Consider the following 16,009-nt stretch of genomic DNA (forward strand, 5'->3'; position numbering starts at 1 on the left):
AAGCATCCTCAGGTAGTGCAGATTCAAAGTTGTGAAAATCATGATCCCTGGGGGTACGGTGGGGCACAATGGAGGGTCGAAGTTTTACATAGGAATATATAGAGTAAATCTTTAAAAATCTTCTTCTCAGAAACTAATCAGCCAGGAAAGCTTAAACTTGTGTGGAAGCATCCTCAGGCAGTGTAGATTCAAAGTTGTGAAAATCATGACCCCCAGGGGTAGGGTGGGGCCACAATGGGGGGTGAAAGTTTTACATAGGAATATATAGAGTAAATCTTTGAAAATCTTCTTCTCAGAAACTAATCAGCCAGGAAAGCTGAAACTCGTGTGGAAGCATCCTCAGGTAGTGTAGATTCAAAGTTGTGAAATTCATGATCCCTGGGGGTAGGGTGAGGCACAATGGGGGGTCGAAGTTGTACATAGGAATATATAGAGTAAAACTTTAAAAATCTTCTTCTCAGAAACTAAACAGCCAGGAAAGCTTAAACTTGTGTTGAAGTATCCTCAGGTAGTGTAGATTCAAAGTTGTGAAAACATGATCCCTTGGGGTAGGGTGAGAGGCCACATTGGGGGGGGGGTGTTAAAGTTTTACAAAGGAATATATAGAGTAAATCTTTTAAAATCTTCTTCTCAGAAACTAATCAACCAGATGATTCTTTATAATTGTTAAGACTTTGGCTCCAGGACAATTCTTCGGCCTCACAAGAAGGTTCAGAGTTTGATGTAGCTTAATATCCCATATATAAACAATTGTAAAGGATCTTTTTGAGGACTGCAATACTCAACATGTGATATGACTATAAAATCATCCTGTTAGAAAAGGGACTAATGATTATAAACATAAGAATATCCAGGGGGGAAAATGGTTTTTATTTTTACAGGATCTACATGTATTATTGTACATTGTCCAGATTGTTTGTATTATGACTTCATTAAGCTGATTTTATCATACCCATTGTTCCTCAGGTGAGCGATGTGGCCCATGGGCCTCTTGTTAAATATATCCCATTTTTGTAATTATTAAATTTAAGGTTTTGTCCTTCAAATTTTAGTTGTAGGTTTGAGGTTAAGATTTAATGAACTAGTTAAACCTAGTTTTAGAATTTTTTTGCCATATAAAGAATTTGAAAAAAGGAGGATGGTATACATTGATGAAAATTTGTAGAAAATTATTTAATAGCATAAATTGTTACACTTTTAATGGACAAGTGTTCATAAACTTGAGTGACTATTTAAATGTGATGCAGTTTGAAAAGCTTTTAGGCGCACACCAACTGTAGATTTTCAAAAGTATGATTTCATTTTCCTGCCTCTGCTTTGAAGCTTCTTCGATATATTCTTCTTCACCCAAACTACAAGCTATTACATGACATTTATTAAAGTTTTGAAGTCTGTTCTTTTCATTTTTTCTGAAATATAGACCCTGATTTAACTAAGAAATTTAATTCTACTACAGTAGATAAGGTCTGTGGTAATAGATCTGCTGTATGTCTTTGTAAGATTGAAAGCAGAGAAAAACAAGTCTACCCAGTAAACTGGTCACTATTAAAAACAAGGGGTTTGTCACAAACCTATACATGTATATACTCCCAGATCCTATAACTTGTGCTGCACTAATGATTTTAGATTTTTGCTTGATTTTGACTTGAAATATGTCATGATCATCACAGGTGATTATAAAAGGAGATTTCAAAGTCACACAGTTTGTTTGGTGACCAACTGAAAAAGATCACATGTAACACAAAATCTGCCCATATTATCATATTTAGAATGTACTGGTAATTTGAGCAAGATGCTAAGATCTTAAGGTTACTGATATCCAAATTATTATGAATGTTAAATTATTTGTTTTTTTATAGTGATTGTTTAACCCGTTAAACTACCGGTATTATCCATTTAATTGCACTTAAATCCAGCCTTGTATTTTAATTAATGAGTATCGGTAGAACACAAAGGTCTATTACAAATGGCTGTACTGCAAATTAATAATGCTAATGCAGTACCCTACCAAGCATGTCTAGTCCCTGAGAGGGATGGCGTTTAGGTCTCATAACTTTATACATGTAGTTGTATCTCTTTTAGTATGCCCTTGACCACTAATCTTCAACTACATTTATTTTTTTTCAACCAAACATCTCACCTCCTCAAAATAAATATAATTATGGAGCTAAATAAGTGTACAGTACACTGTTATTTGCTTTTGGGTAAATGAATGCTATATTGTTCATATACCTATTATTACAAGTTAGGGACAGTATGTCCTTGAAAGTAAATCAAAAATATCTAAATTTATAAATTTTCATAAATGATTAGGGATGGGATAATGGAGGAAACAGACAAAATCAGAGAAATTATCATGGTTCATCTCAAGGTCCGTCACCGAGTAAAAGGGGCCGATACATGTCTGATTTTGACAGACATTATCAAAAGAGGCAAAATCGTTTTTATTACAAGGTAAATTCGGCAAACAAACGTAGTGTGTTTCTATTTCCCCGACTCTGAATGATTGAATACGAAAAATGGTTAAATTCAGGTAGGTACGTAGATTAATAAATTGACATGGTTTTTGTGTTTTATTTTAGGATGAAGACCCAGTGGTTTTTCTGTCCAAAAAATTGTCATTTATACTTAGGCACGGAGCTGAGAAAATGGGATTCAAAATGATGCCAGGTAAATTAGAATTATCTAACCCTGTCTTTACATAAACTAAAAAAAAAACAAATATTTAATTCACCATAGATAAACATACTTCAAGAATACAGCAATAAAGTCTATAGTAGTTTAACATGGTACCATTATATAAATAGTGCCTGTTTGGGAGGGATAACAGTTGAAATTGACACCCTGAGAAAACCATTGTCAACCGACGCGAAGCGGAGGTTGACAATGGTTTTCGAGGGGTGTCAATTTCAACTGTTATCCTCCCAAACAGGCACTATTTATTTTGTTATACTGAATGTCTTTTATAAAATTTTTAAGAAAATTTTACTGCTTTTATATAGGAATAACGCGAATTCTACAGCGAACCGTACGCACATAATTTTCGCGCATGTAACATTATTTAATGTTACCCGTTGCCAAGTGCGTTGCTAACGCTGAGGGTAATAGTAAATATTATTAACTGCGTCTTAACCAATCAGACTTCAGTATTTAACATGAAAGTATAACAATAATTCATAGTCGTTATGTTTTTAACAACAAGTTGCACAATTTTATATCTTTGATATTATATCTATGAATCATTTTACACACAGTTGACAAAGCTTGTAACATGGATATGGACAATCTTTCCACTAATTTCATCCAATTCTTGTTGTGATTATTCTATTGTTTTTAATGTGTATGCCTCCCTGAGGGCCCTTGATTGGTGAATACACATACATATATAATGTAAATTCATATTAATTTTGTAACTGATCAACCTCCTAAGAGGGCAGTCTGTGCTATGTAAATGAACTAAGATGACTCCCCACTCCTCCGTCTGATTGAAAAGAAGCTGTGTTTGTGCTTTTGTATCACGATTTAATGTTTACAGGAGGATTCCTATGGGTGGATGAAATTCTTCGTCGGAATGAATATAGAGATTTTACTGTAGAGGACATCAAACACATAGTTGAAACAAATGATAAGCAGAGATTTAGTCTAGCTGATGAAAATGGACGTCTCAAAATCAGGGCAAACCAGGGCCACTCTGTAGAGGTAAAGTTTTTAGTACTTACAAATTGATGAATTTTAGATATTTTATTCAAAGACACTATAATTGGAATATTATCTTTATAAGAGTAAGAAAACCTCTGTGTAATAAAAAGATGGAATGTTATCTTGATTTAATGAGAGAAAAGAAAGCTATGTGTATTAAAAAAGAGAAAGAATACCTGTCCATTTAGATAAAGGTATAAATTGCTATGTAGTTCCTTGTAAAATGAGGCTGCTCTCATTAAGCCAATCCTGTGCGGTTTTAGGTGGATGGTCTGGAGCTGACCCCCATCATAGATCCTAGCGAGGCCCCAGAAGTCATTCATGGAACTTATCTCAAGTCCTGGGACATCATCAAGAATCAGGTATAGATAATTTTACATGGAAGATATCATAACCCCAACCTTAAACAAAACACTTGAAATACACATTACATGTACATTTATGAATAATATTCAAAGTGGATTTTTTTCCAAATTTCTTGTCTGATGCTTTTTACAGTACCGGTAATTAAAAAAAGAAAAGTTTCAAAGATGTTGCCCTTTCCAAGACCTATTCAGTTATATGAACTTTTGCTTTATTTACAAACTTATTACAGGGTCTAAACAAGATGGGCAGAAACCACATACACTTTGCTGCAGGAGAGCCAGGAGAAAATGGTGTCATAAGTGGTAAGTGGTAGAATGGTTGTGGTACGTGAAGGGTTCTCACATCCTGTAGCTTCTCTTGTAAAGAAGTGGTGCATCACAAAGCCTGTGATATTGGGGTTTGTTGTGTGGTTATTTTTAAACACAGCAACCCCCCCCCCCCCCCCCAAAATCTAAATTTTTTATACTTTACATTATTTTTTGCTCTATTGATTTGTTGATTTGAGATTAAAATTCTTAAGTGTGTTTAACCACCTTTTTATAAGAAAACATAGTATTGACTTGTAATGATCCTGTTGTTGTTCTGTGCTTTTTTGCTGCTGTTTGGTAGGGTCTGTCTTGTTAAAGAATAATATTTGGAGGGACATTATCCCTATTTCTACTTGAAACATTGAATGAAATATATCTGCTCCACATTTAAATTAAAATAAAAAATCAACAGTTCAAGTGATGTTTGGTATTGTTTATTTGTATATTTCACACATAAGGTTGAACTGTGGAATATTTACCTAATTGTTAATGTTCTTTCATTGTCCACAGGAATGAGGAGTAGCTGTGAGGTGATCATCAAGCTGAATATGGGGAAGGCCTTAAAGGGTAAGATCTCCACTCACACAAGTACTGAAATAGAATACAGAATAGTGTTAAATGTAATCAAAGTACTGAAATAGATTACAGAATAGTGTTAAATGTAATCAAAGTACTGAAATAGATTACAGAATAGTGTTAAATGTAATCAAAGTACTGAAATAGATTACAGAATAGTGTTAAATGTAATCAAAGTACTCAAAATACTGAGACACGCTTAGCAGCAAGTTGAGTATTGATAGAATGACATCTATGATGACCCATAACCATTTCATTTTGAGTTTGTGTATTTGAATAACTTATCAGTTATTACATTCACAATTGAATAAACCTGCCTCAGATTTGCTCGATGGATTTCTTTACAGATGGTTTGAAGTTTTTTCGATCAGCAAACAATGTCATCCTGTCTCCAGGAGATGCTGATGGGTTTATCAGACCGTGCTACTTTGATTCAGCATTTCAAAGATACCCAAGTATGTATATCATTCTCATATTATTGAAAGGTTTCAAATAACTATGTTATTGTCTTGTGTATGGTATGCACTCAAGTTTGATACAGACCAAAAACTTGTATTCTTTAAATGAAATATAAAGTTAATGGTATATTGACTTATTTTTAAATATATTAATACCCAGGTAATTCTTTGTATGGTTCTAATAATCACAAAAAGTTAACTTCGTTATTTGCATTAAATAGAAAGTGATGATCATGAATACTGCTAGTATTTATACTAACTATAGTCACTGTTTATATTGGACAAAAACATACTTGTCTAGTGTTGCTTTTGTTGAACTTTTACCTAATCTTGCAAGTGAAATATTCTTTGTTGCATTCTGCAGGGGGGATACTGCCTTTCAATAGTGAGATCAAAGAAGGACCCACCATCCCAGGGCTTTCTGGAGATTTGGGGAAAGGGAAGAAGAAGAAGAAGAAACAAAAGAAACATAAAGAAGATCAAGAAGGGGAAAAAGTTAAGAAAGAAAAGAATGAAACAGGGGAACAGGAGGTTAACATGGAGGGAGCTACATCTATGTTTTCTGAAGAATCAACTGAAGGGGCAGTACAGGAGAAAGAAAAAACAGCCCCTCAGGCATCAGGTAGGTTAATTATAGCATGTATGTAAACCTGGAGGAAACTGCAGATGGGTAGGGAGACTCCTGGTGGTTCTGGTGGGTTCAGGGGATACAGGAGGAAGGAAGGAAGACAGCATGACTTCTATCGGGTCGCTTATAGGATTTACAGTGTGACAGTGTGTCCTTCTTTAGGAAGGTTTTCTAGGGCATCTATAGAAAATATAGGAGACTAAGAGAAATTCATTTTTATTGTCTGGTATTTTATAGGGAGGGGTTGTTTGGGTTTTTTTTATATAAAATTTGTTATTACCGTAATCCGGTGAATATAATACGCACTTTTTTCCCAGCATTTTTTACCTTCAGAAAGGGGTGCGTATTATACATCCCTATAGGATTTGGGCATATTTTTTCCTAGCTGAAGCACGGGGTATCATACTGCCGTATTACCTATGCTGTTCACAGACAGAACCGATACCCCGCTATACATCGTAATATTCCTTCATTATCACATATATATTACTATGTAACCCCTTTAGGAAATCATTGTTATAGCATGTAATTAAAGAAAATGTACACTTTAAGTCTGTTAATAAATAAACTGCTTCAAAATGGCCTTTAAAAATTAATTTGAACTGCCTATTCTTTATCTCCGTGTACGCCGCCATTACAGCTGTTATTAATAGAATGCGGACTTGGATGGCCACGTGCTATTTGACGCCGATCTTTGAAAACAGCTTACACATCATTTGGCTCATTTTTAACCATTTTCATTTAATGCTAATTAATTTATTGCAAATAATTATGAATATATATGATTCTATAACCTATTCCGTTAATTGAAGCCATTGAAACAGTTGTGGTGCCTCACCGCTAACGCTTGACACCTTGGGTATCTCAGACACCCCCTTAGGCTATGTGTACTATACACAACACAACTATTTGTGCATATATTTTATCATGTTCCAGGCCTCTAATTGATCACTTTGATCGGAGTCATTTAAGAATTTAATTACATGTAGGTCCGTTATCTCCATACCTGTACATCGTCCGTTTTTCACTTCACAGGGATTGTAATGACTAAACAATTATATCACGCTTGTTAAAAGTAGTTGATTTTATTTACGGTAGAATATTTAATACTAGGTCTATTAAAAACATTGATTACGAAATAAAGATATTACCGCGATGTATTAGTTACAATAAATCCGTATCTAAGAAAATATTGTGTTTTTCTTATTTCCGGTAGCGTATTCCCGCGATGAAGTTGAGCGTGCATACAAAGTAAAACTGCTTTGTTGATACTCAGGATTACCGTTTGGTCAATTTTTTTGATGCGTATTATACATCCCAACAAGCCTTTTTTCACCATTTTCAGGCCCAAAGTGGGGGGTGCGTATTGTACACTACTGCGTATTATATTCACCGTATTACGGTAGTTTTACATATGTATATTATAGCTTGTATTGATTATCTTTAATGAAAAAAAATTGAAGGAGCAAGTACTCATGTGAAGGGTTGTAAGGGTAGCATTATTGTGAAGCCTTTAATTGTGAGGATTCTGTTGCATCGACATTGACTTTAAGACTTGCTAATTTTAAATATTTGTTTTGTAGAGAATGTTCCTGATACTTGGGATGAGAGTGAGAAAAGTAATAATGCCACCAATCACACTCCAGGTAAGTTGCTTGGTAAGTAAATTACTGTTGATTTATGTCTTCATATTTCAAACAGATTTATTTCAAAAGTCCATTTCAAGACAATTAGCATATTTGACAGGAGCCAATACAATAAAACTCAGTTAAAAGCAAATTCCTAGGTGCAGTTTGATTTACTTTCCATCGCTATATCAATAATTCATTAAAATCGGATTACAAATCTGTAATCATAGGCGTACCGAATTGGTTATATACCATAAAGTCTCATGTATCTCAGTCATGTCTTCAATGTGTTCAATCAATATTGTAGAGGACAGACTGCCCTCTGATGATGGGACCCAAGACAGACCCAGTATCCCAGGGCTCTCTGGAGATTTGGCTAACCAGGACAAGAAAAATAAAAGGAAAAACAAAGGCCAAAAAAATTCTGAGGCAGCGATGAAGGAGACAAACATGGCAGCCCCACAGACTAAGGGTAGGTAAATTGGACTCAAGACAAGCTTTTGGTCAAGTTTTATTTTTTTATTTTTTGGTTTACAATGCTTTAGTAATTCATTTCTAATGGTCAACCAAAATTTGTGTGTGAACTTTAATTAAAATATGTTAATTTTAAATATTCTTTTTGTAGAGAATGTTCCTGATTCTTTGGATGAGAGTGATAAAAGTAATGATGCCACCAATCCAACTCCAGATAAGTTACTTGGTAAGTGAATCATATATTGATTTATGTCTTTAAAGGACTATATTTGATATGGTCAAATATCAGCCCCCAATTTTTACCAATTTTTAAATAGTATCGTATCAAAATCAAATCTTCATGAAACATTATACCGAGGATGCCTGTCACTTTAATCATAATATTACTTGGTAGTCATCATTGTCCAATAGCTGTTCATCTATGATGTCTTTTAAATGGGCTAATTCCCCCAATTTTGCAAGCAAATGAAAATATTGTCATTTTTCCTTCACATTTTGCCTTTGGAAATATAGAGCGCAGGTCTGCTAAGTACAAATTTTTACATAATTTTCATTTAATTATACACATCATAGTTAAAAATAGTACTTAAGCAAGCATGAGCTTGATGTTTCCTAGTTTAAAATCCATCAGAAAACACCCATATTTTGCTCCAAAACATAAATTAATCAAAAGAAGACAATCTTCATGACGTCATTTGTACATCATGACGTCGCTGTGGTGATACCTTTTACACATACTTTCAATATGATTTCAGCTATCTTTAATCTTTTTTTTATTTTTAAAGTTTTTCATTGACATTTAATTTGGGGGCGAGAAATGCATCATACAGCATGTACCGATAGTCCTTTCAAACAAATTGATTTCAAAGTTCATTTCAAGTGTCACTGTTAGTATATAGTTGAATTCTTAGTTTTTTGCGAGCTAGTACTAAAGCCTACTATTTTGTGTCAAATTGGATAATATATGACCACCAATCTTTTATAATTAATTTAATGCCTCTTGTAATTTTACACATATTTAAATTTTTCAAAATCAAGGGTCATGCCCTCTTTCAAGGGGAGATGATTTAGAAGCATTGAAAATTTTTGGCATTTTAAAAAATCTTCCTCTCAAAAACTATTTGGTCTAAAAATCTGACACTTGTGTGGAAGTATCATCAGGCAGTGTAGATTCAAGTTCGTTCATGTTATGATCCTTGGGGCTAAAAGGGAAGGGGTGAATTTGTACATATAGAATTTTTTTTTTTTTAAATCTCTTCTTTAAAACTGAAACAAGTACTGAATATGTGTAAGGGAAAAAAATTGAAGATGTTTTTAAGCAAGATAAACTCTATTAATTGTGAAGATATTTTGTTCTTAATACTATGAAGCTGATTTGATAAGAGTTATGGCTACTGTTGTTGTAGAAATCACCCCTGTGGGGGATGAAGATTGCTGTAGAAGTGCTGTAGAAGAATTGAAGTCAACAGCGCCAGTCTTCGTGTACTGTCATTTAAAAGGAGAGGAAGTGACATTTGTTGTCTGTGTCTCAAAATCATGCGCATTCAACTTCAATACAGATCTGTTAGAATTAGCAGAAGGAAATCTGAGAGAGTTCTTGAATACTAAAAGTTCTGAAATGAAGGAAATGAAGGTACATGTATTTGTGTGAATTTTTCAGTGAGTAAAATGAGCTTTACAATGAGACCACTGGGCCAATTTTAACCAAACTTGGCACAAAGCATCCTTAGCCTAAGGGGATTCAAAGTTGTGAAAGTTAAGGACCACGCCCTTTTGCAAAGGAGATAATTAGGAATTTATGAGAATTTTCGAGAAATTTTCAAAAATCTTCTTCTCAGAAACTAATCAGCCAGAAAAGCTGAAACTTATGTGGAAGCATTCTCAGGTAGTGTAGATTCAAATTTGTGAAAATCATGACCCCCGGGGGTAGGGTGGGACCACAATGGGGGGGGGGTTGAAGTTTAACATAGGAATATATAGAGTAAATCTTTAAAAATCTTTTCTCTGAAACTAATCAGCCAGGAAAGCTAACACTTGTGTGGAAGCATCCTTAGGTAATGTAGATTCAAAGTTGTGAAAATCATGACCTCCGGGGTAGGGTGGGACCACAATGGGTGGGGGGGGGGGGGGGGGGTTGAAGTTTAACATAGGAATATATAGAGTAAATCTTTAAAAATCTTCTTCTCTGAAACTAATCAACCAGGAAAGCTGAAACTTATGTGGAAGCATTCTCAGGTAGTGTAGATTCAAAGTTGTGAAAATCATGACCCCCGGGGGTAGGGTGGGACCACAATGGGGGGTCGAAGTTTAACAAAGGAATATATAGAGTAAATCTTTAAAAATCTTCTTCTCTGAAACTAATCAGCCAGGAAAGCTGAAACTTATGTGGAAGCATTCTCAGGTAGTGTAGATACATAGTTGTGAAAATCATGACCCCCGGGGGTAGGGTTGGGCCACAATGGGGGGTCAAAGTTAAACACATGAATATATAGAGTAAATCTTTAAAAATCTTCTTCTCTGAAACTAATCAGCCAGGAAAGCTGAAACTTATGTGGAAGCATTCTCAGGTAGTGTAGATTCAAAGCTGTGAAAATCATGACCCCGGGGGGTAGGGTGGGGCCACAATGGGGGGTCGAAGTTTAATATGGGAATATATGGAGTTAATCTTTAAAAATTTTCTTCTCAGAAACTAATCAGCCAGGAAAGCTGACACTTGTGTGAAAGCATCCTCTGGTAGTGTAGATTCAAAGATGTGAAAATCATGACCCCCGGGGATAGGGGGGGGGGCCACAATTAGGGGTCGAACTTTTACATGGGAATATACAGAGTAAATCTTTAAAAATCTTCTTCTCATGAACCATAAGATCAGGAAAGCTAAAACTTGTGTGGAAGCATCCTCAGGTAGTGTAGATACAAAGTTGTGAAAATCATGACCCCCGGGGGTAGGATGGGGCCACAATGGGGGGGGGGGTCAAACTTTTACATAGGAATATATAGAGTAAATCTTTAAAAATATTCTTCTCAGAAACCAATCAGCCAGGAAAGCTGAAACTTGTGTGGAAGCATCTTCAGGTAGTGTAGATACAAATTTGGGAAAAATATGTTCCCCGGGAGTAGGATGGGGCCACAATGGGGGGGGGGGGTTGAAGTTTAACATAGGAAAATATAGAGTTAATCTTTAAAAATCTTCTTCTCAGACACTAATCAGTCAGGAAAGCTGAAACTTGTGTGGAAGCATCCTCAGGTATTGTAGATACAAAGTTGTGAAAATCATGACCCCCGGGGGTAGGGTGGGGCCACAATGGGGGGGGGGGGGTCAAACTTTTACATAGGAATATCTAGAGTAAATCTTTAAAAATATTCTTCTCAGAAACTAATCAGCCAGGAAAGCTGAAACTTGTGTGGAAGCATCTTCAGGTAGTGTAGATACAAATTTGGGAAAAATATGTTCCCCGGGAGTAGGATGGGGCCACAATGGGGGGGGTTGAAGTTTAACATAGGAAAATATAGAGTTAATCTTTAAAAATCTTCTTCTCAGACACTAATCAGTCAGGAAAGCTGAAACTTGTGTGGAAGCATCCTCAGGTAGTGTAGATACAAAGTTGTGAAAATCATGACCCCCGGGGGTAGGGTGGGGCCACAATGGGGGGTCGAAGTTTAACACATGAATATATAGAGTAAATCTTTAAAAATCTTCTTCTCAGAAACTTATTAGCCAGGAAAGCTGAAACTTGTGTGGAAGCATCCTCAGGTAGTGTAGATACAAAGTTGTGAAAATCATGACCCCCGGGGGTAGGGTGGGGCCACAATGGGGGGTTGAAATTAAACATAGGAATATATAGAGTAAATCTTTAAAAATATTCTTCTCAGAAACTTATCAGCCAGATGATTCTTTATAATTGTTAAGACTTTGGCCCCAGGGCAATTCTTTGGCTTTACAAGAAGGTTCAGAGTTTGATGTAGGTTTATATCCCATATATAAACTATTGTTAAGGATCTTTTCAAGAACTGCAATACTCAACTTATGATATGACTATAAAATCATCCTGTTAGAAAAGGGACTAATGATTATAAACATAAGAATATCCAGGGGAAAAATGGATTTTATTTATACAGGATCTACATGTATTATTGTACATTGTCCAGATAGTTTGTATTAATTATGACTCCATTAAGCTGATTTTATTATACCTATTGTTCCTCAGGTGAGCGATGTGGCCCATGGGCCTCTTGTTTGTGTTTGTAACTCTGCATTTGACTCGGTCTTTCCCTCAATTATGAAATCTTAGAACATCTTACTGTAAATGTATAACTATTACTACCGGTATTCTATTTAGCGGATTTGGTGAAATGCATCTTCTGCTAAAATGGAGTACATTTGCAAACACAGGCACTTGACGTTATAAATTTTTGTCACAATAAAAAAAATACCCTATACCTAATAATACATGTGTATTATTAGGTATAGGGTATTTATTTTTATGACAAAAATTTATAACGTCAGGTGCCTGTGATCACAAAATGTCAAACATAAATGTAGATTCAGAAATGCGCAAAAAAAATTTGAGAAAATAATCAGTACATTATTTAAATATTTCAGATATTTAACAGAATTGCTGACACATCTAAAGTGTTGTTTGACAAATATAGGATTGTTCTAGATGGCACAAGTGTTTACGACAATGCAGTAAGTATATTTGACATGGAAGACAGCAACACAAGTTCTGGTACAGTCTATAATTTAGTTTTTTTCAGAAAATATTTATTGTTTGATTTTTATTTTAGATTGCTTATGATAATGTGAAAGAAATGCCTGATGTTAACCTTAATGACCTTCCACGCGGATTTGACCCCAAGGACTTGGGGAGCCTCGCTGTGGGGCCTGAACTCGTGGAGAAGTGCCAGTTGTCCCTGAAGGCCTTCGACCGTCTGTCCAGGTGAGATCTGTAAATTCTAAAATAAATATGAACTACTTGTATATTGTCATACAATAAGTGTATAAATGTATAAATCTAATTAAAAAACATAGCATTTTAACAATAGTGATGAATATAAAAATGATTTTTATTGCTTAAAAAATGCCATCAATTCTGACATTATGAAGCAGACATTTTTACACGTAAAAATATACTGGTTATAAGTTATAAGTGAGGGTAAAAAAAATGTGAACTGTGTTTGGCAAACCTCGCCCTGTGTCACATTTTCTAACCCTCGCCCAAGTATAGCTTATATTTCATGACGGTAACCATGTATATTGTTTATCCTGCAACAGAATACTGTAAATTCCTTATTTTACGTGAGTACTTAATTCCGCGATTCCGCTGTTCTGTATCAAATCGCGAGAATATAAAATCGGGAGCACCGAATTTTTATTATGATTTCCTATAGTTCAAAACTCTCTAGAAATTAAAAGCGAGATTTTTAAATCCGCGAGTGTTGCTTCTCGCGATTTTACGCGGATATTAATTCCTCGCGTTTAATTAGGAATCTACAGTATCCCTATTGACACTTCAAACGAGCTATTTTTCACAAATTGCCGTGCATATTTGCTTTCAAAACTATGACGCTATTGCATAATGGAAGCAAAAGATGACATAACATTGCATTTAAATGTCAGATAATTACATGAAACTATATTGGGTCATTGTCCAAATACAGCTTTGGTTTATTTGGTTACCTTTATGCAGTCAATGCAAGGTGTAGTGATAGGATAAATACTGGTTATTGGTTCCTTAACATCATATATATATATTTAAACACAATAAAATCCACAGTGGTCGGTGAGTTATAGATTAAAGTAATATATATATATTTAAGTTTTTTGACGTCACGTTACTATGTTACCATTATATAGCTTCTGAAAATTTTAAAATGAAAGCACTTAAGCTATAATGAACGTTTTTCGTGTTTTCTTTTTTTACATATATATATATATATATATATATCCTTCTAAGGAGAGCAATGTTGATTTTGTCTAATTCTTCTTTTTCCAAATTTTGTCAAGGTCACTTAAACAATAATACATGTAATACACTTATTAAAATGTACTCTTGTAAAAAAAATTTTGACCCTTTCTTAACTCGTGGTCAAATTATGAAAAAAATCCAATTTTTATCCAGATCATAACTTCGAAATTCTTTGACTGGTTAACTTGAAACTTTGAACATAGATAAAATGGCCTAAAAAAAAAAGTTTTTGACCTTGACCTGTTTTGTATCTCACTGTCAAAACTTATATGAAAAATATTGGCTAGGCCATAACATTAGATTCCTTTATCAGAACAGCCTTTAAAATTGTACCTGAAATAGATGTTATTAAACATAGATAAATCCTGCCAAAAATCATTACCTTGACCTTTTTAGTCTTTAAGGGTTAAGTGTTTGCTGAAAATAATGTCCTGGCCATAACATGAAAATCCCTAATCATGCATTTGTATCAGATATAAATAGTATATAACCTAGCTAAACCCTACCTCAATTTTTTACCTTGGCCTAATACCGTAATTTAATTTTAAGGTCATATAAGAAAAAAACCAATTCTCAGTCATTTCCTGACAGAAGGACTTTGAACTTGAAACAAATATCAAAAATAATACTTTGAGATGGACTGTTGTTAAATTTTGACCTTGATCCTTTTTATTATCTCAAGGTCAAATTAAGAAAAAATTCCAAATTTTGTCCAGAAGATAACTTTAGTCCTTTGACTGAAAACTTTCAAACTTGAAACTTGGATAGATAATTAAAGGAAGATTTAAATCTAGCAAAATTTTTAACCTATATAATTATGAATTTTAAAGTCATTTATTATTTGAATAATATTATCCAAGGCATAACATAAGAATTCTTAAGAATAAGGTCTTGTACCATTAATAGATGATATATTAAGACAAAGCTAAACCCTACCTTAAATATTTGACCCTGACCTATCTATCGAATTTTCAAGGTCAATTTTAAAAGTGATTAAACTTGCCCTATATTACAAACCGTGGTGAGAAGGGGAGACAGGCTTTTTTGCTGTTATTGTTTTGGTTTTTTTCTGTGTTTTTTTTTTTTTTTTTTTTTTTTGTAAATAAAAAAAGCAAACAAAACAATACCCAACAGTTGTATGTGTGTGTTTTAGAAGAAAAGTTTCTGATCATCGAAAATGTTAAGTAAATAGACACATTTTTATCACATTGCATGATTATTGTGAAATATTACTAATGTGGTTTTAAAATTCTTGTTTGTTTTAGCTGGACAAATACTGACAAAAAATTTAAGAAATTATTATTTGAGGAAGTCAACAGTTGCATTGATGAAGACGAATTAAAAGAAGAAAAACAGAAAAGAAAGGAAAAAGGAAATCAGAAACCAGCTGCAGCAGAACCTAGAGTTCCAACAGATAACAAAGGCAAGAACAAGAAAAGGAAGGGCAAAAAGTGATGAAATAGTGAGTTGTGATAAATTTATAACACAGGAGGACAGGTCGTGAAGGATTTGAATTGAAGCTTTAAATTCAGCCGTCTGTATCCAGTAATGGTGACTCAATGTGCAGGTTGGCCATAAATATGTTTTTTTGTTGGATTTTATCCATGAAATTTGTCATGGTTTGTATTTATAGTTATGTGATAATCTAGATTTAAGGTTCAATGTTCTTTTGTTCATAAAAAAATTTGTCTTGTAAAATAATTTAACATAATTTTAATTTAAACAATCATCAAATTCAGCACACTGTACAGGGCAACATCTTGTCCTATAACTTGAGGATTTGAAAAATGAATTGTAGTCATTCATCCCAGTCAGTATTCTAACCGAGGACAAGTGAACCTTGATATAGAAATTACAAATGTAAAATCAACCAGTGTGTGTTTTGATACTGAGTATATCGTTTGTA

The 16,009-nt window shown here is 34.2% G+C and overlaps 1 protein-coding gene across 11 annotated transcripts in view; it reads left to right on the top strand.

Moving 5' to 3' along the window:
• LOC105317941 (uncharacterized) overlaps nt 1-15,592 on the top strand; it is a 22,231-nt gene extending 6,639 nt beyond the window's left edge. For 7 of the 11 annotated variants that reach the window (XM_066087595.1, XM_066087597.1, XM_066087604.1 and 4 more), the window contains 15 exons: nt 2,314-2,454; nt 2,583-2,670; nt 3,536-3,699; nt 3,963-4,061; nt 4,295-4,367; nt 4,884-4,940; nt 5,297-5,404; nt 5,772-6,029; nt 7,619-7,693; nt 7,971-8,135; nt 8,289-8,360; nt 9,535-9,770; nt 12,738-12,824; nt 12,923-13,074; nt 15,369-15,592. In XM_066087595.1, coding sequence (XP_065943667.1) covers nt 2,314-2,454; nt 2,583-2,670; nt 3,536-3,699; nt 3,963-4,061; nt 4,295-4,367; nt 4,884-4,940; nt 5,297-5,404; nt 5,772-6,029; nt 7,619-7,693; nt 7,971-8,135; nt 8,289-8,360; nt 9,535-9,770; nt 12,738-12,824; nt 12,923-13,074; nt 15,369-15,558 — 1,965 coding nt within the window. In that variant the 3' untranslated portion in view covers nt 15,559-15,592. Of the gene's footprint in view, nt 1-2,313; nt 2,455-2,582; nt 2,671-3,535; nt 3,700-3,962; nt 4,062-4,294; nt 4,368-4,883; nt 4,941-5,296; nt 5,405-5,771; nt 6,030-7,618; nt 7,694-7,970; nt 8,136-8,288; nt 8,364-9,534; nt 9,771-12,737; nt 12,825-12,922; nt 13,075-15,368 lie in introns of all 11 variants that reach the window. The other 4 variants (XM_066087598.1, XM_066087599.1, XM_066087601.1 and 1 more) reach the window with 4 other exon arrangements.
• The last annotated feature ends 417 nt before the right edge of the window (nt 15,593-16,009 follow it).

Source organism: Magallana gigas, chromosome 6 (assembly GCF_963853765.1).
Source record: "Magallana gigas chromosome 6, xbMagGiga1.1, whole genome shotgun sequence".
In the NCBI taxonomy this organism is placed as follows: domain Eukaryota; kingdom Metazoa; phylum Mollusca; class Bivalvia; order Ostreida; family Ostreidae; genus Magallana; species Magallana gigas.